The sequence below is a fragment of the Phalacrocorax carbo genome, chromosome 1 (genome assembly GCF_963921805.1).
Source record: "Phalacrocorax carbo chromosome 1, bPhaCar2.1, whole genome shotgun sequence".
Lineage (NCBI taxonomy): Eukaryota > Metazoa > Chordata > Aves > Suliformes > Phalacrocoracidae > Phalacrocorax > Phalacrocorax carbo.
In genome coordinates this window covers 111,084,949-111,110,914 of record NC_087513.1, presented here as the reverse complement: position 1 = coordinate 111,110,914, position 25,966 = coordinate 111,084,949, and the positions used below count along the sequence as shown (strand labels likewise).

General features: G+C 34.6%; 1 protein-coding gene across 1 annotated transcript in view; it reads right to left on the bottom strand.

Moving 5' to 3' along the window:
- NCAM2 (neural cell adhesion molecule 2) overlaps positions 1 to 25,966 on the bottom strand; it is a 310,400-nt gene that overhangs the window by 69,093 nt on the left and 215,341 nt on the right. Inside the window, exons 10-12 of the mRNA XM_064470098.1 lie at positions 16,743 to 16,930; positions 15,047 to 15,143; positions 4,794 to 4,967 (exon numbers count right to left, since the gene is read on the bottom strand). Of these exons, the coding sequence (XP_064326168.1) occupies positions 4,794 to 4,967; positions 15,047 to 15,143; positions 16,743 to 16,930 (459 nt within the window). The remainder of the gene's footprint in view (positions 1 to 4,793; positions 4,968 to 15,046; positions 15,144 to 16,742; positions 16,931 to 25,966) is intronic.

Below are 25,966 nucleotides of genomic sequence, written 5' to 3'. Positions count from 1 at the left end.
CTCATGGGTTTCTTTGTGTATACAGAAAAAAGCGTGGCAAATGTTATTCACTGGTTGTTAGTCCCTTCTTGACAATGGAGGGGCAATACCCCACCTTCAGGGGTTTACCAGCTGCCTGGCTGAAAGGATGCAAACTCTCCTTGGAGAGGAACCTTGCCAATATCATCCGCACTTCTGTTACTTCAAGATTAGTGGGCTTCTCTGCACTGCTGACAGGGTCGTAGATGTCCGGGCCCTGAGGGCACTGTTAGCGCTGACTGTCCCTGCCCACTCACCTCCTCTGGGGACTCCAGCCCACAGGGAGCCCCCACAGCACGGTGAATGTAAAGCGAAGCTATACAGAGTTTTGCAGCTAGCCTGCAACAAAAGAATTTTCACATTCAGAAGACCACCTAACAAGTGCAGAAAAATCTGGCTACCATGCACTCACTGATCTCTTGGTGAACTATGAGAGTGTTCATTATGACTTTTAAATCCCTAAATAGCCTGAAGTTGGTGTATTGGAATGATTGCTTCACTTTCTGTGCTCTCCTTCAATAGCTGCAATCAGCACAGACTTTCAAATGAAATCTTCTTCGTTATAAAAGACAAAGGGGAAGGAATAGGGAAACAGATATTCTTAGCTACAGCTTCAAGACTCTGGAATTTTCTCCTTAATTTGATCTGAAAACAGTTCAAACTAGTGCAGTTTGAGACAAAAGCCATCTTTTGAGGGATTCTTTGAAGATACCAGCAGCATTCTTCCTAGATGAAGAGAATTGCAGGCTGTTTGAATAGATTTGCACAGCATCCATTTCATACTGCCTAATTTCTTCTGATTAAACTGATTTGTATTTGCTGGATGATTGATTGCATAACAATGCTTAATAGCTTTGGTAAGCATCTATTGTATCTTTCATATAAACAAAACCAGACAATTATAATCTTACTTGCAGAAGGTTTTATACATAGTTATTGGGTCATAATTATAAGAAAATTAATGACTTGTTGGCATTAGTAGCAATTCCTTTCAACAACTTTTTGAAACATCTATTAATCATTTATTAAGCTTTATTTATAAACTAACTTCTGTAAGCACATTTCCACAATGTTTGTTTCATTCAAAAATATAGTTTTCATTCATTTTATGAGTTTATGACTGTTCCCTGTGACTGTCTGAAGACAACTGCACTATTCATTCTGGTTATAGTAGAGAGGGACCAGCAGACCCAGTTTAGCCTTGACAGTCTCTGTATGGGAAGGTTAACAGTCTTCCAAGGCACACCTTTCTCCTGCATGTGGGTTTTTCTGCCTCCTTCTGTTGAAAGATGGTCTTGGAATTTACACATTACCTACACTATGCAGTGCTGTTTTATCACTCCTGAGTTGAATCAGTCTGATAAAAAGACATCCTGTAAAATTTCAGCATAGTTTATCACTGGCTGTTGGGAAAAAAAAATCACGGCTCATGCATTATGCATGCATCATTACTTGAGATGTGCAAGCAGTTAACTGTCGCTGTGTAAACAACATTTATATCTGAATCTTAGCCATAAACCTGTCCTTAAAATGTGAACAGATGAAAAAAGTGATTTTGTCTCCATTAAGGAATATTGACCAAGTATGGAAATTATGATGACCCAACTACAAATCATAATACAGAATACTGGCTGCATGTAGTCTAAACATGCTCCTCACTCAGCTGAGAAGATGTTGAGGCATGGTAGGAAAGTGGTCTGTAGTTACTTAAGCACAATAAGAAATTGCCTCAAAAACATGTAATATATTTTTATCATTCAAAAGACTTAAAATATCCTAGATGTTTCAAAAAGTATAAGGAAAAAAAAAGAAAAGCTTTCACACTAAGAAAAGCTTTTTTAAAAAAATTCTTTTAGGAACTGAAAATAGGGGTTTAGAAAAGGATATCTCAATGTTATCCTACAATGACACTGTAACTAGGCTAAAAACATAAATGGAGAGAGGTTTAAACAGATGTTTTAGAAAATTTGCTGAAACTCTCTGAATGCTCAGGAAACAAGCAGAGGTGATTTTTTTCAGAAAGAGTCCAGCTACATTTAGCAGTATTTACATTTAAAAAAAAAAAAAAACAAAAAGAAGAAAAAAAAAGACACTAATATTGTTTATTATTGACATCTCCATCTGGGAAGACTTTTTCTGCTCTGGGCTGTTCAGTCTCTGTTTTGGTAACACATCTTGTTTTTCTGGTTTGGCTGTATAGTACCTTACAGATAGAACAAGTTTTTAACTCATAGAATATCTGCAAGAACTTACGATAAATGCAGCCAGGTCACTTTTGATTTCCCTATCAAATTACATAGTGTAGCGCCAACAAGATCTGTAAAACCAAGATGCTTCCTGCTTAGCAAAGATTTGAAATTCTGAAGTAGTTTTTGATTTCTGAAGTAGTTCAGATAAATTCAGAGGCATACAGGATATACAATCTCAATCTTTCTATGCAGGAGTATACAAACAGAGATTTCAGAGAACGGCACGAATTATGGATCTAGAATTCATTTTTAATATTTTCCACTGTCCTCTGAGTAAAGTTTACCTTCTCAATATTTATCTATTTACTAAGTATATTGATTTGTAGACTAAGATGACTTTTGAGGTTGTTTCTGTATTTACTAGTTTTTGTCATCACTTGGACTGATGATACATGCTATTAAGAGGTACCTTTAAGACGTCCAAAACCAGTGTGACCTGTTTAGTTTTTTCAACAAAATCTCTCAGCATTACAGTTGGAGGACAACAAAATGAAGAGGTTAACACATGCTTGAAAGAAGGTAAATCCCCTGAAAACTTCCAAGAGAGAAAGGAGAATAAACTGAAAAAAACGCTAATTGCATAAAAGGAAGACGTGGGGCAATAACATGACAGCATATAGGAACTAATACAGCTTTCTTCTCAAGGAAGCTGTATATTCACTTTCCGTAGGGGTGGCAGCAGAGATCCTAAATACACACAATCTGCTTCACAGTGGTATTGTCTTCATTAGGTCTGCAGGTATTTGCACCTGCCACTTTACTCTGTTTTTAGAATAAATTATGATACAATTCAAACAGATATTGTATTAAAATAATTCCAAAAATCAATTGAAATTATCCAGAAATCTCCCAAATGAGCTAAATACAACAATTTAAAAACATGAAATGCTGAAAGAATGTTTCAAAATCAAAGTGTGAACTTTTGAAGAAGACAGTTCCAGTCAACACTAATAACAACGAGGGTCTGTCAGGTTACCCATCTTTCCTAATATAATCAGTTAATCTCTTAATAAACTTCACATTAAGAGAAATAATAGGAAAGAAGGTTTTATGGGGAATAAGGTAAACACACTGTTTTACCAAGTTAACACTGAGGACTTTTCGTTGTTCTGGCTTTACATTTAAATTAAGCATCTGTGTGACTGCGCTCTGTAATCACCGGGTTTGTTCTCATTTGAGTACATTGCATCCTACTACATAAACTGGTCACTTCAGATTTTAGCATTTGGTATATTGTAGTTCTCATCAGAGAAATTTATTGCCGATTCACCGAAGGAAGTAGCTATGAGGAAAAAAAAGTCTCAAACTCCATCTGAAACATAACAAGAGAAGAAGGGAAGACGTACGCTAACGTCCATTAATGTGTATGCCCTGCAACTAGAAGGAACACACTGTCTTCTTAAGATCTAGTACTGAAAGACATAGAAGCTGTACTGGACTAAAAGGAATGCTGCTATGATTTACAGTACTACATTTATACACACAGTTACTGTGTTTGGTTAAGAAAAACAAAAGATAAAAAGTCAATATATATTTCTTTGAATATATGTTAATAACATGTTTCTTTGAAATAATTCTGTAATTTGGAACATGCTCTGCTTGGTGCAGAATTTTTGTTTGGGGATTATGGGATGTCAAAGGGAAAGAGAAAACACACATTAGATCATTCGCTGCATATGTTTTGTCCCATCACTGTGCTGATAGCTACAAAACCATTCACCTCCTGCTGTATAGATCAGAAGACTGTTGTGACTGCTTTAACTTGCACTACCTGTTAAAAATATCAAAGGGTAAATATGGATACAAGGCATTACTGTTCTGTTGAATGATCCTGTTAACATTACTCTGTATAAACACCCCACCTCAGCAGGTACTTAAAGAACTCCTGTGTGTTTGGGGAGGCTTATACTCTTTTCTGCCTTCAGAGAAGTGCGAAGAAGGCATAGATCTGGCATGGAACTGGCCCCATTCATAGCATCCCCACTAATATAGTAGATAGTTAATTGATATTAATGTATAATGAATGCATTTATTGTTTGTTGAACAATACTTTATAGATATGCTCTTGAAACAGATGTCACGAATATTAACAGGTATGTAGAAAGTTTACTAAGTAGCTCAAAATCAGTTAACGACAAGGCTAAAATAGTACGTAATAGTTTACTTAAAATTTTTAATTTAACTGCACACATAATGCACATTCTCAAACTAACTCCTCCATGATTTCTACTGTCTTTGAAATTTATAGCTTCAAAAATATTATTCATATCTACTTGACTGGACAGTGAAAAATGCAAAATAATTGTAAATTTGTTCACCAAATTGTTTTAAAACTAAGAAGTATCGGCTGACTTTAACAAGATGACAGTAAAATTTCTAATTGGTGTAAAGAGGTCTGATTTCCTTAATATTAACTGAAGATCCAGCTACTGGACTAAGACTAATGGGGAAACGAAGGATCAGTTAACATATACTTGCACCCTTGAGATTATTTTCAGTACTTCCATTTATTTTTTGTATACTTACTTTGAACTCCATGGGAGCGAACTATTTTCCAAGTTTCTGAGGCTATCTCTTTTACATCCACTTGGTAATGATGAATGGGCACACCTCCATGTGAATCTGGCTTATTGAATGAAACTTTGGCAGTGGTTTGTGACAACTCTAAAACTCGTACTCCATAAGGATTTGACGGCACATCTAAAAAAGTACAAACATCAATTTAATAATCAGCAGCAACTAGACAGACCTAAACAGTTGACAATCTACCCTATAAAGTCTCCTTAGCATCTCGAAATGAGAAAAAATAAAATTGAATATGATGTAACAAAATTTGCGTTAAACAACTTAAGCCTTCTAATACAGAGCTGTAAGAAAACCACAGTTATTTTCTTGTATGCTAAATTTATACAAAAACATTTTCCATTTCTGCCTTTCTTTTACAATATGATCTTTTTTAATAGCTGATTTCATCACTGGCAAATGTAAGAGATTAGTTTGTTTACTCTATAATTATGTAAAAGAGAATAACAAACCTTAAATCAAATTTAACAAGAGGAACAGTTATGGCTAAATAGATCATTCAGAGGCTGAATTCTTCTAAGCAAGATCTTGACAAAAAAAAATGTAGATATAATTTGGCTATTCTTATGAAACTCTGAAATACAGCTGAAAACATGAATCCATTTTTTCTTTTATTTTTCACTGACTGGATTCCAAGCTACTAGCAAGGAATATTAATGGAAAGTTTCTATTCTCATTTCAGTTTAATAAATATTTGCAGAATAGGTCGAGATAAACATATTCTCTGAAATTAAAAGCAAGTGCATATCTTTCAAAGTAGAAAAAGAACTATGAAAATAAAGCAGGTGTCTGACACGCTAGGTATGAAAAAAAAAGCAAAAAATTAACCTTGGACTAATTTTAGGGTTTGTCTTTAAAAACAGAAACATTATTTTGCTTTTACAATGTATGACCGAACTAAGACGTACAAGACAAAAGACTAACTTTTCTAATTGTCGTACATTTAAAAATGTCATAATTACAAAAAATTGTATTGACGATATAGGAAGAATTTTAGTTCTGTGGACAGAACCCCAGGCATTTAAAACACCATTAAAAATTCTTTTCCTGATACATCTGACAGTTCTTTGCCTACCTGCTTACAGATTTGACATTGCTTTTGTCTCCATGGTATGGAAGATATTTTTACAAGGACATGCAATATTTTGAGCCAAAGCCTATCGTTTGGTAAGTGGGCACTGAACAATTTACACAAAATGTAGTCTTTATTCAAGGACTGTCAGACAGTTGGGAATAAAAAGAGAATCAACCTGAGCTTCATCCAGTATTGGTACTTAAATGAAAATGAGCCAAAAATTCCCATAAAATATTAAAGAATGGGTTTAAGGACATATTCAGCCGTGAATTCTCAGGAAAAGGACGCCTGCCAAAGCTGCTCTGAAGGGGCTGATTTGTATAACGTTTTAGTAATCAGGCACCTAAGTTTTTCCATAAAAATTCTCTAACAGTTGTCAGAGGTGAGTGCCTTAATGCTAATATCATATCTCTCTGAATTCTTACAGTTAGCATTTCTGAATATAGGTCTGAAACCCCCAATGCTTGGTGCTCATTGAGTTAAAACCAGCATAGATTTACGTGGATGAACAATTTTAATAGCTTTTACTTAAAGACACAACTATATGAATCTATGATGTTAAAGATTTGAGTAGCATGCAAATCCCAGCTTGAGGGATTCAAAACCTCAAATCCTTTCTTATTCCAGGGAACAATCATTTCACCAGCATATGGGATGTTGCAGGAAATTTTCACCCTTTTTAGTTAAGCTGTATTACTCTGCAGAAAGGAATTAAAGATTCATGGTCAGACAGAACATGACCAAATGTAACGAGTATGCTATGCAACCAGGAGAACACAGTCTTGGGTTTTGAGTCTTTTTTTTAAAATAGATCAAAAAGTTGGCTTTTTTAGAAAAAATAAAATATGTTCAGAAAAACATAGAGGTTATTTTCAGTGATCACATGGAAGAAGAATTAGTTACATGAGTCGCTTGCTAAGTAAGAATTGATCCCAAAATCAGAGGAGGATGAGGATTAGAACCAGTTTATGATCCTTCTCCTCCAGATTCTCATTATAGCTGAGAGCAATATTTTTTTTTCCCCCGATAGTGACAGTACCTTAAGCACCATTCTGTGTACAGATTCATCCCCCCCCAGCTCAAATGACTGTTCTGAGTGGATTGGGAAAAATACAACATAAGAATGTGAGCAAAGCGATCCAGGAGAGCCAAAGTAAAGCAGCATGGCACTGTTTGAGTGATGTGGCTACCGATCACCTGGGAGGATGAATATAGCTCTGTAGTACCAAAGATGAATGCTCTTTGGATTTAATTGCAAGCTAAAAGCTGCGGTGGATACCTACAATATTACAAATAGTTTCTAAGCACTTTTATTCCCTTTCTGTTATTAAGAGTTCAAAATGAAATAAAACATTGTTTAAGGTTGAATGAATATTTAATTTCACTCAGACTATTTTTATGTTAGTTTTTTTATGTTCTTTTTATAAGGCAATTCACTGTTACTTCTGTTTGGACCAAAACAATTATTTGGTCAATGGTATGAAACAAAAATATGTTATTTACATATTCACTCTGTTCTTGACTTTCAAAATATTAAGGAGATCTCTTTTCCTTGTGTGTTTATGTCTGCATATGATTAACTATAATAAACATGGCATAGACATCCTTCAGGAATAACCTTACGTTCTCTACTGCAGATTCAAGTATAATTTCTGCCAAATGAAGATATGATTCTGTTTGGTAATACGCATAAAATGAAGCTCCTGTGAAAACCCAGTAAAATATTTTGCATAACTAGCACAATGCAATATGTTTAAAACTCGTTTAAGTGTGAAATACATCCACAATACTGTTTTAAATATGCATCCCATAATCCAAGCAACCCACACATGTAGGTAATTTTTATGCAGTTTTCAGAGTTGAACTATGTCAGTTGGTAAAAAAAAAGTGAATCACCTAAAAAAATAAAACAGGAGACATGTTCCTAGTGAAAACCAGAAACAAATACTAGCAATTTTATTAAGATAGTATAAAATACCTATGATCTCTTTCAGACTAGGCAAATCTATAACTTTTGTTTTCCCAAAGAAAATCATTAGCACCATAATGAACTGAATCTAATTCTGTAGTTCTCTAATGAGTATGAATTTGATCATGTAAGGTAAACAGCCCTCTGGTCCTGATCTGGCTAAACATTCCAGCATTTGAGCTATCCTGTCAGCTGAAATTACGTGGAGCATTGCCATGATTTTTGTGTCAGAACTGCAAGGCTTTTGGCTCAACATTTAGCAGGAGTGAAGAATAATTTGCAAAGTTGTGTCCTCTGAAGTCTGCATCTGGAAGGACAGAACTGTGGATGGTTCTCGTTCTTCTTCCTTCTAAAACCAACCAGTTAAAAGAATCTTAAAGGAGTTTAGCTATTGGCAGTGATGACTCTTTCATATACTGTTACTGGTAGAAGTTGAAAGACTGTATAGTAGAAAAAGTATGGAATTTCTTTTCTATGATTTAAAGATCACTTATTGATAGCACAGAATCTGGTATAGTTTCTTAGAAGTTCCACTGCTATCTGTTGTAACGCTGCTGTCAAAACAAAGGATAATTTACCAAAAGTTCAGCCTTTAAATTAAAATAAATCATTAAAAAAACCCCAAGTATCAGACATTTAGTCAACTTCATCTTTTTGCCACAGTGTCTACTCCTCTGTTCAGTATTTGGCGTATTCATGCATGATCTTAAAGAGTTCCTTAAAAATAAAAGGAAAAAAGATCCCCAAATAGAAAGTGTAGTGTAAAATTGCACTTTATGTATTTTGTACTCAGAGCATAAAGCTGGTTAGCACAAATGAACTTTATGATACATTGGCCTAAATTAAGCAGTACTGGTTTGGTTCCAAAAACATTATTGCAGCTGACAGAGAAGTACACACAGAATTATGAGTACATGCTTATCTTCACTGATATGTAAATGCTTTTTCAAGCCTATTACTATTATTACCCAACCTGTTCAATAAATGACCACCATTTTCACTGGGCATTTTCTTTCTAAGCTATTTTTTGGATAGTTTTATGGAAGAAAGCAATTTTACTTCTGCAAGTTTAGCAGTTCTAGTGTAAGTGGAGAAAAGGAAGTGATGGTGTGAGAGTAGGTAGTGAGGTCAGAGATTTATCTTCCGGTTAGCTCTTTTCTCCTGTCTTCTGTCAATTGTTCCTAGTGCCGTTCTGCAGTTTTTCCTCTCTCTGTACATCTGACACACATATTGACTGAAAGCAACTATGTCTAAATGCTGAACATAAGGAGTATCAGAACCATGTCAGGGAAAGAGACAGGGCTGGGGAGCAGACCTTTGGAGCCAAAGACCTCCCTGAAATAGTTCGTGCTTGTACATCCTTAGAATGGAGAAAAATTTCAATATTAAATCTACAGGTTAGGCTCAGTCTTGCCTTGATGTTCTTGCTTGTGTGTGAAAACACGAATATTTGGAGAAAAAAGGAACAACATTCATTAACCAGCACCAAAGTGCCAGCTCCAAAAATTCAGATTAGTAAACTGTTAAATTTGATGTTGTAGTACTTCTCAGTTATTGATCAACCTTATCATATTTTGAGCATGACTTGATTCCATAAAACAAGTTACAGGATGTAATTTCTGTGAAGCTCAGTTATTGCCTTTTCCATGTCTTCATTTGCTTTTGATGTCATTATTGCCCATCTTCACTGACTTTCTGAGTATACAGGATGCTTAAAATACATTTAATTAAATAAAGCGGCATGGGAATTCACCATATCTAATGACATCATAGAATACATTTTAATTTTGCCATTTAGTTCCCTGAAATGTTGCTGTAGAAAGGAAACAGATATAGCAACTCTCTTTAAGTATTCTAATATGTCACTACCTCTAAAAGCTGTAAAATCTTTGATGTTCTATAGTATACTGTGCAAATCATGTAATTGGGATGATTTGGCAAGACAAGTTTGAAATTCATCATCAGAGTTGTATGATGTAACTAATTTGTACACTATGTTCAGTGCTTGTTAGTATGGTTTCTGCCAAGAGTTGACCCTGTTAATACTCAGTCAATGTAAATCTCTGTGCTGAGCTGCAGTTCCAGGCATGGTGTGGTGAGATCAGAATCTCAATTTTCATAAAAAAATCAAAGTATCCTTTTGGATCCAAAGACTGAGGCAAAAAGGTGAATCGGACTGAACTTTTTACCCCCTTATCTAAACTTTTAACCCCTTTGCCATCCCAGAATAGAAGAAAGAAGGGAAAGGGAAGTCTAGAATGAGTGAGGCCATAAGAGCCTTAGAGGTGAATTGTGGTTTATTTTTTAGGGGCTCTGAATTCAGTCCAGCTGTATGCTACTATGTGCAAAATACACATTAATATTTGAAGAAAATTTTACTTGAAAAATCCAGTTTAGCTTTCTGTGTCACAACCTTAACATTTACCTTTTTAAGATAATAAATTATCTATTCCAACAACATAGTCTTAGACTAATGATGTCCATACAATTTTCTATTTATCTATACAAAAACATTTGATGTAATAATACTGAGATCTCAACAAAAAGGAGTAATGTTTTGCTATATAATACCATCTTCCTGCATACTGCTATTTCACATAAAAAATGACTAAACTAAATCTGGGCAAATCTAGGAATATCTGTGCTCACCTCAGGCTCTGAAAGCCATTGGGACAATCTGCCAAGCTCACCTGGCTTGCCAAAGCCTAAGCCTGTCATAAAGAAAAAACAAAGTATAAGCAGACTTCTAAAATAAAAGCTGTGGTTGAGATGTCAAGTAATTACTTTGCAGTGGCAAAAAATGAAAAAGACTGTGGTTCTTTTTTGCATTCTGTGTGTTACTCACACAGCAATTTAAATGCTTAAGCAATGAAAAAGGATGTCAACCGTGTGGTATTTTTAAGAGTTGATCACTCCAAGTCAGGTGGTGAGCACATCTGATTCAACTTTCAATAAGCTCTTAAGCTTCTCAGCATTTACCGGTAATAGCCAGCATCTTTCAGTGTGAAACCTTATATAGGTTGCAGTTCTTCAACTGTTTTGAAGGGTTTAAATGAAAGTGTCTGGAATTCAGGCTGATTCAGTAGCTCTGTATAATTTCAGTGGACAGGTATAGTTTTCCAGTCTAACAAAATGGTATGGTTGCAAATTGCACCTAAATTCTGAAAGAAATATTTTTCTGTCATCAATAAGTCTAATTTCTTAAGGAGGGCAACAGAAATAAAGATAATGGCACTGTGACAGTATGACCACTTTTGAACTAGCAGTAAATTAAAAAAAAAAGGCAGCTTGATTCTACTGAAAACCAGCAAAGCAGAAAAATGGAACAAAACATGATACAAGTAATTCCTGCAGAATTTTAAGAGAAAACTATTCAGCAAAGTAATCATTATTTGCAAAATTTACCCTAGCAGCATACTTTGCTTAATACTGTCTCCCAGCTAGAAACCGTATTTATTTTTCCCTGACAGAGCCATTGTGGAAGTATGCTACGCCCCAGCATTAGTATTTACAATCAAAGCCAGAAGGAATCCAGGCTGTATTGAAATGCATGAAAAAATTTTATAGGCTTTAATATGGAAAATATCAATCATTAGGGCTTCCTAATCTACCAAAGTAAAGCAACAGAAGTAGTAAAACTAGGAAGAAAGCCGCATTTGACATTTTATACCTGTAATTATTATGATGATTTTATCCTCCATTTCCCTGGTTGTTTTTAATTTCCAGCTGATGCTAGTGTAAGTGCAAAACTTGCAACAGTGAACCACATTTGTTATTTGCTGGTTTCTTCCCCAGTAAAGTCTATTTAGATGCAAATGCCAAAAATGTCAATCTGTCAGGGTACTGAATATTATGCATTACACTACTGTAAGTAGTGCCTAGCATAATAGAGCCCTGGCACCCCCAAACCCAGTGTTTCCAGCCCCACATAAATACTGCACTACAAATGGCTTATGTTAAGGATACCTGTTAGTTATTATTACTACAAAATTTTAGTTTGTTCTGTTTTCTGCATTTCATATCATTGTATAGAATGTCCATATATAGCTCATGCTCTACATAATAACTTCTCATAATTATTCATAGACTAAATATACCCTGATTTACCTTTTTATGTTTATAACTCCAATACATATTTTTTAAAGTGTGCATCAAGTTTTCTGAAGAATTGACTGAAAAATGTTAAGGAGACTGTTGCAAAAGCAGAGAATAGTAAGCTGTTTGAAAAACTAGCATCAGTAACACCTCTGATAAAGTCGTATTAAAAAGTCAAAACAGGATTATAGCTTGTATGGCATTATTTGCTCTCACTTGCATTTCCAGGGGCTCTTATGTGAGAACATCCTGAAATACAACGCATAAGCAAAATATCACGTTCTTTTTCAATTAATAATGAGAATGACTTTGTATTAAAATTAATTAATTGTTTATAAAAGCAGGTGAGAAATACGTAGCTGAAATAATCATCATGCAGTATCATGCATCGTGATGGGATACTGTATTGCAAATTTAAGATAAAAGTCAGCAGATATATAATATCTAAGAGATGCTTCCTTATGTATATACATCTGTATGAAAAAAATGGTGCACAGCAGTAACCACAACCTGAATTCCACTGTTTTCATTGGCATAATTGTTATATTTTCTCATATTTTTCTGTCCTGAGAGGTAAGATGCCAGAAGGATGCAAGTGGGATTCTTCCTTCCCTTTCCTACCATTTATTTTCACGGCTTTAAGAAAAAAATCCTAGTGGCGAGTCTTCTGTTTTTGAGGAATGCAGAAATTATTCTAGCAGATTTTGCATTGTACTTCTACTGCCTCATGTGTAACAAATCTTAGAGATGATACTCCAGAGACAAGTGTAGCACCTACCCCAGCAGGACAGGCAGAACCAGTGCTGCTGTCAAATCAACAGATGCACGTGTTGCCCCAAAGAGAAAGCATGCTACTGAAGAGAAGTAGATGTAAGTGATTAAAATCAGAGTGTTACATGCAGTCCTTTTGTTTGATTAATTTAATGTAACTTTGCAAATCCTGTGCCAGTCATGAATATTTAGAAAATCAAAGTCCTGAGATTTTTAGAGGGCTAAACCTATTTCCTAAATTAAATGATGGCAAAAGTAACATACACACAATAGATATAGTCCACCTATTCAAACCAATGCTAACTTCCCACAAGTCTTGAGATTTCTTAATTAGAAACAGAGTAGTTGGTACAGAAATTAACTATGTTTTTCCTTAAGGCTTAGAGCTTTTCTATTGCTACCTCAATTTTAAACGTCACAGGGAGTATTCATTTTTCATATTTAATGCCACATGTAGTATTGATGAGCTGTTACAGTCATAATTTTAGCCCTCTTACAGAAACTCAGTTGTTCAAGTAATCCCACTGAAATAAAAGGCATCATCCAGGTAAATGATCATGAAACACGACTGAAGATTCTACAAATTGTTCTCTTCTCGAATTTCTTTTCACAAAAAATAAAATTATTTTAGGTATGAATTAGATTGTGTGAGCCTTTATGTTGGGGAGAGTTTTCTAAGGTGGAAAGTAAAGAATATATTGTCTGAAATTAGGACCTAGCTGGGGCTAAGGATGGTTACATGCAACAGGAAGAGGTAATATATTTCTCATTAGTCACATGTAGCTATCAAAGGAAGATCAGATTTGCAACACAGCTAATATCCCAAAAAGGTTGTAAAACAAAGCGGAATGGATCTTCTGGATGATGTAAAATTGTGCCACATAGAAATCTGCTGTTTTCTCAGTAAAACCCCACATATTCCTATTTTAGGAAGCTCAGCTCTTTTGATCAGAAGTTCAAAGACAAAAAAAAAATACTATAGTATTCATTGTAAAAGTGTGTGTTAATAATCCATCCTTTAGAGGTAATGGGAAAAACTTTCAACCTGTGTACAACTTCTAAGAAATTTCTTAATAAACAACTGTTTTTTATCACTCCTGAGACACACAAAAAAAATTAATTATCTTATTGAGCAAAACTATTAAAATTAAAACACCGGGCTGGGTAAGGGAGCCTCCCTATGACTGGATGTGCACATTTCAGCAATGTGCCTCCAAAGGTGCTCCCAGGAGGGCTCCAAAGAGTTTATTTTCTTATTAAAAGACCAAGCTGTAATCGAAAGTTACAGCTAAAACATTGAAGATCATAAAAAATACACAAGTCCTCCTTAAAAAAAAAAAAAAAGGCAAGACCTTATTTCTATCTGTCCCCTCCCATATGTATCAGCCAGTCTGGCAGAATTGTATGACCTGAAAGTTACGTGATGAAAATGGTCTATAACAGTGCATCGCAAGGGGTTTATAGCTTCCAGAATGGCTGTACCTTTGTTACTGTAAACTGCATTATAACTCCATAGATGTCATTAAAGCTGGAACAATTTGCATCATCTAAGTATGTAGATCAAAATGTTGGGACACCTCAAAGCTTGCAGAACAAGCATTAGTCCTTTCCACAAGAAAATATAATTGAAAGAAAGGCTAAGAAACTCCCATTTACTCCTGTTAATAGTTATTTCTGCCAAAGAACAAATATATTCATATTTTAATATATTTATATTTACCTAAACAACAATAGATGGACTTAAAAATACTTAGAAATTCTGTAACAATTGGTTGTAGAACATCTCAGGACTTAAATTAATTCAATCTAGCACTGTTGGTCAAATTCTGCTTTTAAATAACTAAAAGTGCAAATGAAGATAGAAATTCTTTGCTGTAGTATTTCAGTCTTTTGTCATCCTTGGTTTATCAAGAAAATACCAGGGAGGAAAAGGAAAAAAAGACTTTCCTAATTCTTTCTTATTTTCACTGCCTGCAAACCATATGCCTCTCCACTGAAGTTATGAAAATACACTGTTATAAATGTAGAATGTAATAAGGGCAAAGGAAAAAAGTTAGACTAATTCAATTTTTTCAAGTTTCAGAAGGCCTTAAAATTAAATCCAAAGAAGATTCATATTCTGAGGAAACTTTTATTTTACTTTATATTGCGACTCAACTTTTAGAGAATTAAAATTAACTGCAAACATCCCATTGGAATAAAATAAATAGAGAAAAGTGTGTCTAACCTTTATTTTTATTAAAATAGAAAAAAAATTAAAGAAAAGGAAACAATTTTTTAACTTACCAGCTTGACCAAGTGTATACTCCTGATATCTTGTTCCTATTCTGTTTGTGGCTGTACAATTATACCGTCCAAAATCACTGTCAGATGTAGGAGCAATCTTTAAAACAAACAGTTTGTAAATATTAATTTCTCATAAAATATCAAAGTTCTTTTAAAAAATCAGAAATGCAAAAATGTTCTCCTTAATAAATATGCAGATGCAGTCTTAATTCAGCCTATCTAGTACATTTTCCAAATACAGATCTAAATACACCCGTTTTCATCTTAAACTCACCCTTCTCAAATTCAAATGAAGAAATTAAGTAATGGAAAAGGGTAACATTGTTCATCTTTATAATTTCACTTTTAAATAAGAAAAAAATCTAATAAACCTCACTTTTTTTTCACAGACACTATTTGCACAAACTGACATTTTGACCGAAATAAGTAATTAATGGTCTGAAAACTGCTGATTCCTATAGATGATGCAAGAACAATATTTTACTTTTTATTGTTTGCAGGATTCACGATACACCAGACATTCTGGGGTGGGGGTGGGGCAGCTTAGATGCAAGTAATGTGGCTTAACTCAGGTGAATAAGGGCATAAAACAGAATAGACAGAATAGATACCCTAGGGAGCTAATGTTTTATTGGAATCCACCTTGCCTGACCAACTGTTCAGGTGACAGAAAAATGGAAGAGCACTCAGAGAACCACAGACTGCAAAGCAAATTTTGTGTTGCTAAGCTTCACTTAAAATAAAAAAAAAACAACCCTGAAGATGGCCTTCATAGAAGAGTAAGACTCTTTAAATATACATCCTCTACTACAAGAAACGAGGTTACTTGTTTGGACTTCAGGAAAAAAAGCATAGTTTTTTTCCAGTGTACTCTGCACATCTTGCTTGGGATGAAGTAGGTCCCCCACTCTGGTTAGTCCTACAGCTTCTCAATCTTTTTTTCCATGGCAACTGAGAAGCTTGTGCTCAGACATAAGCCTGATACTAGAGAGAAATGGAGAAAACTAACTTCTTCCACACCTGTGGAGGAAGACAGTATGTCTTCCCCGTAATAGGTCAGACACTGGTTACACTTAATTGTGAAATGATTAATTAAGGACCACGATTTGCTATACACTATTGCTGAGTAGTTCACTGTTTAGCCATGTTAATGAAGTAAACAGATAACTAAGGCATGCTCTTTGTCTTCTGCCTTTCTCAAGTTTTGTTCTTACATGTAGCTTTTAGACAACAGAAGGCAGCTTAGTTCTTATTTTTCCAATGCCTCCGTGAGGAATCAGTTGTTATCAAAGCCAACTGCAGTTTGTTATCGCTTTACCCTCTGCTTTGTTCTTGACTGAAGCCACACAAATGTTTCTGTACATACCAACAACCTACCAGGTAGTCACTTTAATTTTTAGTAGTAACCTGACGGGGTAGTTTTATATTTATTTATGTATTTTATTTACTTGCAAGAAACACAAGTTACATTTTTGTTCACTGCAGATGGAAAACTGAGCATGGGCCATGCAAATGAGGTTTATTTTCTAACTGCTTACAAGAAATGTGGAGATAAATAAGTTCATAAATAGTTTTTTTTTTTTTAAAGAGCTTTACTTATAAGTCTTATCCTTGAATACATGCTACAGTACTTGCAATGGTGCAAAACTGAGGAAGAAATTAACGTCAGCATGTTGATTCCCATTTTAAGTCTTACCTCTAAAATCAGCTTTCTTCCTGTACTGTAGGTCTTCAGATGTGTTGTATTTTTTACTGGTAAAACTGATTTTCCTCTTCTCCACTGAACTGAGGCAGATGGATTTGCTAGCACTTCACAGCTTATATTGATGGGATTGCCTTCCCAAGAGTAATACATGGTTTGATTTGACACAAATGTTGGAGCATCTGGAAAAAGGAAGTAATACACAAAATATATTCACTGTTTAACTATAACAAGCCATATACCCCTAATCCAAGCATTCATGCTCACAAAGAAATTTCAATTGACTGCTATATCAATTTATTATTGACCATGAAAATATCACTATTCAACCCTGAGTTTCTTAAGCCTTTATTTTGGTAGACTTCTCCCCTCCTAAAACTGTTTCAACTGAAATACTCCGGAATAGAGTATCTGCTAATTATGTTTAGCATTAGGCAACATCAGGCCCTTGAAAGGTGTTTTCTCAGAAATGACAAAGAACATTTCTTCCTGAGGATGAGAAACTTGTCAGACAGACCCTTGTATAACAAATGGAGGTGATCTATGAAACGTATATATTTAATCTGTTCACTTGCTGATTTTATAGTGTCTTATTTTGCCATGGAGAAATTACATTCACTCTCCAAATTTTCATAGATGTGCAAAGGCTTCACCCATTTCTCAAATCTTTCTAAAGAGAGATGTTTAGTTGTGAATAAACCTAGAAGAAAAAAATAATAAAAGAATGCCTAAAATTTTGCAACACATTCTACTTACTTCAGAAAAAAAATACTGTGTGTATTAGTACACTATTTAAGATAATTTTTTACCAGTTCCTTATGAAATCATCAAGTTACAGGCAAGCAAAAAGATGGTGCATCTTCCTTACAAGCCTGCCTATAAGTGGCTACATTAAACATATAGCCAAACACTGGGTTTCATACAGAGGAAATCGCTGGTTTGCAAACGAACTATGATTTTCCAATCACAATGCCAGTAGTGACAAGAATTATCTGTTCTACTCACTGTTTCTCTGGATAGCAGGAACAGTTTAATGGTCTCTAGAAAATGAGAGGGAGTAACTCCTTCCCTGCTCCTCTAGTTATGTCTCAGGTAAATAACATTTTTTTCTATCAAAGATTTATTTGTAAATACCTTTTTTATTTTAATCACACACTTATTATATTTTAAGAGTATTAAGAAAATATTCTTTATGTTACTGAAAGTCAAGGAAATTCTCTAGCATAATTCCAAAAGAGCATTATCAATTATAGCTGGTCTCATGGTATCTATTTTTAGTAATTAAAATATATATGTATATATTTTTAGTTTGATAAATAGCTCCTTAATATTTATCGATGTCTCTCTGGAAATTCTGTTCTAGTCTTCTCACAAATAGTTGACCTTTAGGCTAGAAAATTGCTAATAGGTCTATCAGAGCTATTGGGTCTATCAGAACTGGGCACATTTAACTAAGTAGTAAAATTTAGCTTCAGGAATGGAACTACTTCCTTGTTTCTGAAGTGCACGTTTTCAACTTCTTTCTGTGTTTACCGTGTCAAAATGCATAACTTTTTGGTAACATTATGCTGCTGCTGCTGCCTGTATGCATATAGGTTTTAGCTGAAAAGAACTGTTATCAGTAGAAGTTTTAAAGCACAGATCAAGGCTGCTATATTGCTCAATGCCAGCAGCGTGTTTTTTGATAACGATTCAGCCCTTATTTTTGCAGGAAAGCAAGTGGTTTCATCCAACAAGTATGTTTTGTTATGAATTTATTTACCAGATACAGGAGCTCATCCTTTTCCAAGTGTTTTAATGAGTAATTCTAGTGCTCCTTGATTTTCATAGACCTTTAAAAAAAACATTTCATCATCTAAACATCTTAATGCAAAAATGGACTATCAAAGAGTCTTCAGTATGTGACACCTCACACTAGTGGAGCTCTATGAAGAAAAAAGAAAACTATATATGCCTGTTCTATGGTTAAGTATGGTCAGGAATCTCAGAATACCAAGTCAGAACCTTAGCTTTTCCTCTGGAAAGAAAGTTAGTGGTGGGAGCCACTCAAAGGAAAACTGCATGAACTGACTTCTGCCTGGCAGACAGTTTTTGCACCTAACACGTTCAACATGTGGGTCAGAAATCTCATCAGAGTGCTCATGAGGCACAAAATGTGGCTATTTCACAACAAATTTTAGATAAGCACTGTCCTCCAATGCACAGTTTCTCAGAATAAGTTCAGTCCATTAATGAACACTGGCATGATTGTGGAAGATAGAAATATGTTCTGTCTGTACTTGGCTAACTTTCCTTCCTAGGTAACGTCATGTGGCTTGATGCTGTCTGTTGATTTAAATACACGTGGCAAACTCATATCCTATTTAAAAAGCCTTTCAAGGGAAAAAGTAGTGTACACTACTGCAGGTACAAGCATTTAGGAGAATAGGGACTTTCAGTTCAGGCTGCTCTCTCTTCTAAAGGTAGATTTTGGATGCCTATAGAATCTGCTTATTTACATTTTAGAAGAATAGGTGTGTTATGGACTGCCATCTATACATGACTACAGATACTAACGTCATAAAACACAAATAGGTCAAAAAGTCCATCAAATAAAGATATATCCTAAAATCAACAACTCCCAAAAGTAAAGCATTCCTAAAATAAAAGAGCTTCATATTTTCCCTTTCAAAAAGTCTGGGTAAAAAAGGCTTTGCAGACATTTCGCTAGCAGTCAAAAGCTCCAATACATCAAAATGAAGAGGACACAGGATGACTGTCCTAATGGCTTGACACAGAAAAATTATTTTAAGCCAGATGATTTTTTATTTCCTAGTCGAAAATAGATTAAAGATATCAGGAGTGATGTTTCACATGAAGAAAATAACTTTGGAAATAAGTTTTTGCAGTACAAATAAAAGTTATTTTACATTTCTGCTAAAAGAAAAAAAAGTTGGAAGGGAATAACCAGTTTTAAAAAGAGTTTTTGTTTTTCTTGTATGCTGTTCATCACTAATTGTAGTATATTATGCTTAAATTATTACAGAGTTAGGATTTATCAAACAGAAACATACAATAAGTTTAACATAAAATAGAGCATGAAAAAATAACAAACCTTAAAGCCAAGGCTTTGAAAATATAATGTTGACTATTTTATATGTCTACAAAATCTGATCCCTCCAGTTTTCTAGAACAACTAAGAAACAAATTAAGTTAATAAACAGAACATTTATCAAGAAATTCTATCAGACGAAAATGAAGTATAACCAAGTGGAAAAGAGAAGGTGGACCTTCTCATACATTAACATATGTTAAGGATACTTAAATGTAATCTATGTATTGTATAAAAAGAAAAAACTTCCATACAGATCAGTGAGAAAGGTAAAAATATTGAAAAATAAAAATATGCTCTGCTTAGCTTCTATGTAACTCAGGATTAATTTATGCCTGACAAAAAATTAATTCAAAATGTAAATGAACTGTTCTTCTAAGCTTTTGTACATAAAGTACCACCAGTTAAGACAACATACTGAACGTCTAAACTCCTAAATACAGAACTAGGAGCTTGAACACACACCATTTTTAAAAACAGCAACCCTGATCATATTTATTATACGTGAACCTTATGGCACTCTGCTGAAAACAAAACAAAACAAAGCAAACCCAACCAACCAAAGAAAAAAAAAACCAAAAACCAAACACAAGCCTGCAGAAAAGTACAAAAACTACTGCTCATGTTAGTTAGTATAGGCACACAATAAATGATAGAATCATAGAATGGTTTTGATTGGAAGGCACCTTTAAAGATCACCTAGTCCAGCCCCCCTGCCATGGGCAGGGGCATCTTCCACTAGATCAGGTTGTTCAAAGTATCACCCAACCTGAGCTTGAACTCTTCCAGGGATGAGGCATCCACTTCTCTGGGCAATCTGTGCCAGTGTCTCGCCACCCTCACTGCAAAAATTTTCTTCCTTATATCTAATCTGAAATGACCCTCTTTGAGTTTAAAACCGTTACCCCTTATGCTATCACCACAGGCCCTGGTAAAAGTCTCTCTCCATCTTTCTTATAGGCCCCCTTTAAGTACTAAAAGGCTGCAGTAAGGTCTCCCTGGAGTCGCGTCTTCTCCAGGTTGAACAACCCCAAACATCTCAGCTTGTCTTCATAGGAGAGGTGCTCCATCCCTCTGATCATTTTTGTGGTCCTCCTCTGACCCACTCTAATAGTTCCACATCTGCCTTGTGCTGGGGACCCCAGAGCTGGATGCACTGCTCCTGGTGGCATCTCACAAAAGGTGAGGGGGAGAATCACCTGCTTTGACCTGCTGGCTACGCTTCTTTTTATGCAGGCGGGGGATACGATAAAGTTCCTAAGTACTGTTATAAGGTTGAATGGTGAAAGGTGGAGTGTTATTTTTGAGAGATGAGACAATCCAAATGAAAAAAGATGCCTAGAATGAACAAAGACTATATCACAAAGGTACAAAATGAAAGAAAACTATTATATTAGAGTAGGATTCTATAAGCAATTATAACTTCAGAATGGCATTTTAGAATAGTCAATATTATGGCACCAGCATTAGCTAAACTCAAGCTGTTCATTCTCCCAGACAAGAAAGAAACTGACAGGTCAGCACTCCAATTAGAAGAAGTGGTTCTGAATAACCTGCATAATAAGACTATGTAAGAGAAGCAAACTCTGACCTGAAAACTGTCTCTAGCATTTAGATATCCTTATCAGGTATAATGTCAGAAAACAGTGATTCAAGAACAGACTAATACATATCTGTCTCATCCAGAAGGTAATTCAATTAATGACTTCAAAGATCCAGCTCTGGTGTATGTTCAGTGCTATACAGAAAACTGGGTATGGCAAATTACCTGATTCAGCACATGTCCAGACAGCTATAATAGCAAACTAGTGTACAGAATCAGATTTGCACTTCTTAATTTAAGAACACAGGTTTTCAAGCTTTTGGCTATTTGTTCCTCTAATAATTTGCTTTCCTGGATCATACAACGAAAATATATCACAGATTGTCAGGTCTAAGATCCTGGGACATTTTGTGTAGTTTATTACTGGAAGCCTCTTTCTTAGATGGTTAATAGTAGCATAAGTTTCCCATCATCGAGGACTGTAATAAACCATATCCTCTAGCACATCTAGTACACTCCTTGTCATCCATCCTGTTAAAGTATCTTAATTTTTTGTAACTCAGCCACAATTTGGTTAACAGCCTTCTATCTTTCTCTTGCATTTTCTCCTGCATACCTGTTTTGCAATACTTAATATTTTGGAATGAATAGCTTTTTCCTGGAGATAAAGTAGAACCTGTTCCCAGAGAGGTGCAATAACTGTCACACATTCCTTGTAACAAGAAATAATATTAGAAAGACTTAACAAATGAGGACAGGTAAATAGATTTTAATATATAATAACCCTTAAAAGGAAGAGAGGAACAGCAGAACTTCAGGGTTACTAACTTTCAGTTTAACTGCTACTATCACGATCATGTGGTCGCACGGAAAAACATGCAAGATCTGCCTGTGAAGTTTCCAAATAGAAAAGCAAATAAAACTTATCATATGCTAGGTTTTAAATTTCCATTATTAATAGCTAAAACCAGAGGTTTTTTTCAGAATCTAGCTCATCATTTTGAAAGTTTGAGATCAGCAATTTTGCAGAGGTACCTGTTTATTCCACAGCAAGTGACGGAAAACAACACTCCGCAATGTTTCCTTTCTCCCATCTCATTCCTTTGGCTCCTCTCAAAATGCAGTACAATAAGACATTGATGTTCACTAGTATGACAGATTATATACTAATTATACAGTTTATGAAAGAGCAAGAGTCTCTTACCGGCAAGCAGTACCAGTCCCTGATAACCTTGACTATCATATTATTTTTAATATCCAAACACAACACTAATTTCTCCATTTCTATAAACATAGAAAAGAATTAGTTATCATGAAGATAAGGTATATTTCTGCAAAGTGTTTTGTTAATAATGGCACCTTCAGCCTTAACAAACGGTGGGCAACAAATGCATGCATAGTTTTGGTGCTTGTTGGTGCCAGAGTCACAGAAATTCAGTGTACCTATTTCTCTTTTAATTTCACTTGACATTAAGAAATTGTATTTGATCACTTAAAAAAAAACAACATAAAACAAGCAGAAAACCCAAGAAATTTTAGTTTCATAGAAATATCCATTGTGAATGGATAAACTTGTCTAAAATTACCTAAACCTGTCTAAAATAGGAGAAGAAATTATAAAGAAATCACAGCTAGGTTGTCAATAGTGATGTTTAAAAGAAACTGTCTGCATATATCTATCAGTCATTTTTTATGTCAGTAAATCACTTCGATCACTGGCCATCAGAACTAGAACAGGAAGACTTCCGCTATAGATTTGTCACACTAGCAGTAATATTTTTTTAGTAATAAAATGATCAGGTGTTGTCAATTGCTGACACATTATTTTTGGATAGCAACAGTTTGCCTCAAAATTTCTATTGTTACATGTATTCCAGGACAGAATTACTGGAATAATTTAGGATGACCAGACTTCTAACATCATATATTAGATCACATAATCCTCTTATATCCAAAAGTGAAAAACTTCAATGCCTTTCTCAAACCAGGATCCTAACCCCCTTCTCTCTTCCTATCCTGCTTGTCACATTTTCAGAACAAAATCCAGCTTCATATCTTTACCTTCCATATTTTCCTACCTGTCATCCTCACCTCCACAACACGCCTACTATTGATATCGTCCCTCCATTCCCTAATTATAATTATCTATCTATCTATCTATCTATCTATCTATCTATCTATCTATCTATCTATCTATCTATCTATCTATCTATCTATCTCCTATATTCCCAAATCACAATTGTTGTTCCTGTACAGACCAGGGAGACTCTCAGCTTCTTTATCTCTTTACTTAATTTTTACAGACAGTGCTGTCCAGAAAACAACAAAAAAACTCTAAGAAATTTTAAGGAACATACTAAAAAGGATTATAGACTGCTGATCATTACTGGCTTGTTTAAATCCTTTCCAACTTAGTAATGCCATCAGTGCATCCTCACTAAGAGTAATACTCCCAAGAAAGAGGATCCAGCATATTGAACATGTCAAAATTATCCTTCATTAATTACTAAATGCTAATCATTTCAGTGAATAATTTGTGGAACCCAATAAATAATGTGTTCTCTCATCAGAATTTTTCTTCTTTTGGTCAGCCCTTCATTGTGCTTTTTAATGTACCTTTATAAGCCTAGCATATATTTTTCAGAATAATTATGTCTCAGCTAAAAAGACAAAAAATACTGTAGAGAAATGTAAACACGTGGATAGGAAAACTGCAACTTTGAAAGGCACCTGATAGTATTGTATGTAGAAATCAAGTTGCCGTTCTTTGGGGTTTGTACATTTAACTTCCTCAGGCCTTTCCAAATACCTCATCTTAGAGTATCTCCTGTTTTATCTATTTTTTAAAATCTATTTCTATCATAGTTTTTATTTAAAAAAGAAATAGCTATTTCTCTATGATAAATATGTACATAATCACTATAGACACATCTTAATACCCAATACCTAGTATAAATAGTATATGCCAGCACAGAGGAACTTTTCAATCCATTGTTGTTGTTGGTCGTTGTTGTATTATTATCTTCGTCATCCAATACACACTAGGCTTCATATATGTAATCAAATTTTGCAGTTAATTAAATCCATTAGTAAATTATATATATAATGGTACCTTTCTTTTCCACATCATTTTGATTTATATTTCATACTTAATATAAGGAAAACTAAATGTAACTAAATACAAAGATGACTCTGTAGGAAGAAATCCATGTAATTGTCTCTGGGTTCCCTACAATTCACGTCTGTCCAGCATTTACTTCAGATAAAAGGCAGGGTTAACTGTGCCCAATTGGTATCAAACCTGATAATCTCTTCCTGTCCTGGAGAACTGCTCTTATCATCAAGTGCAACCCCAACAGAGAACAAGGATAAAGTACCTAAATGCTGTGCAATCTACTGTCAGTTTAAGTCTCTGATAGAGGTCAGTAAATAAAAGGATGAGACAGTGACACCAGAGTGTTCTGTGTCTCCATTAGGCCTGTTTAACTGCGCTGACATTTAAGGATGTGATGGCAGCATGCTCCTCTCCTGACTACACAAACTGTCAAACGTATTAAAACATATGAGGAAAACTGCTGTAGTTTTGTTATTAACTTACAGAATGGCATAGGTGCATTGCTCAGTCCTGTCTAGGAACTATGGAAGAATATAAACAATTAAGTCTTGCTTATTGATTTATATTTCAATTTTAAAATAGTTACTGAGGTTTATATTAGAATATTATTAAAATTAATAAAAATTCTGCTAAAATGGCTCACGAGTGATTCTGTAAAGGGCCAGCCATACCTGAAAAAATTATTCTCAGAACTGGTTTTGATCAGAACAAAACCAAAATTATTGAAGTGAAAATTAAAGTATTTTGAAGAGTTTTATGCAATTTGGCAAATGAATATTTTGGGGAAAAAAAACCAACAAACCAAACCATAAAAAACCCTGATCGTAATGTCTGTAATTACAAATAACATGCTGAAAAAGTATCACTTGGACAAGAAAGGTCAGAGATAAGGAGAGTCAAATCATTTACTATCAACTTCACAGAATCTCATAACAATTCCCCTTGTTTTCCCATTTTGTTATGAGAATACAAATGAGTTGTTTAGTTTTTGAGCCTGTACTTTTTCCTGGAAGTCTCTAGCCTGCAACTTACAAAGTGAAATAACTGGACTGAAGGATTACTATGACACCTGCTTCATAAAAGAATGTATTTATAGTGTCTACCAAGGCATGTATTCAGACTCAAACCACTATGCTATTCCATTTTCTTGTACATGATATTTGATTGTTCACACACACATTCAAAATTAAGTCTGCCATACCATAATAAGAATACGTTACTTTTAAATTCTTAGCCTCTGTTCTAAAACTCTCACACTGAAAGGTGTCTTAGACTATAATAATGTAATGTATCAAACCAGAGATTTTTTTATGCCCTTTAGTATGAATTCTGTGCTGCTAATAAATTCTTAAATTTCAGTTGCCCATGTTTCATAAAATGTCGTGCATCCTATATCTCTCTTCTGAATACAAAAGGTATTAATATATAGTTTTAAAGCATAATGGCTACATAATCTTAACCAAACAATA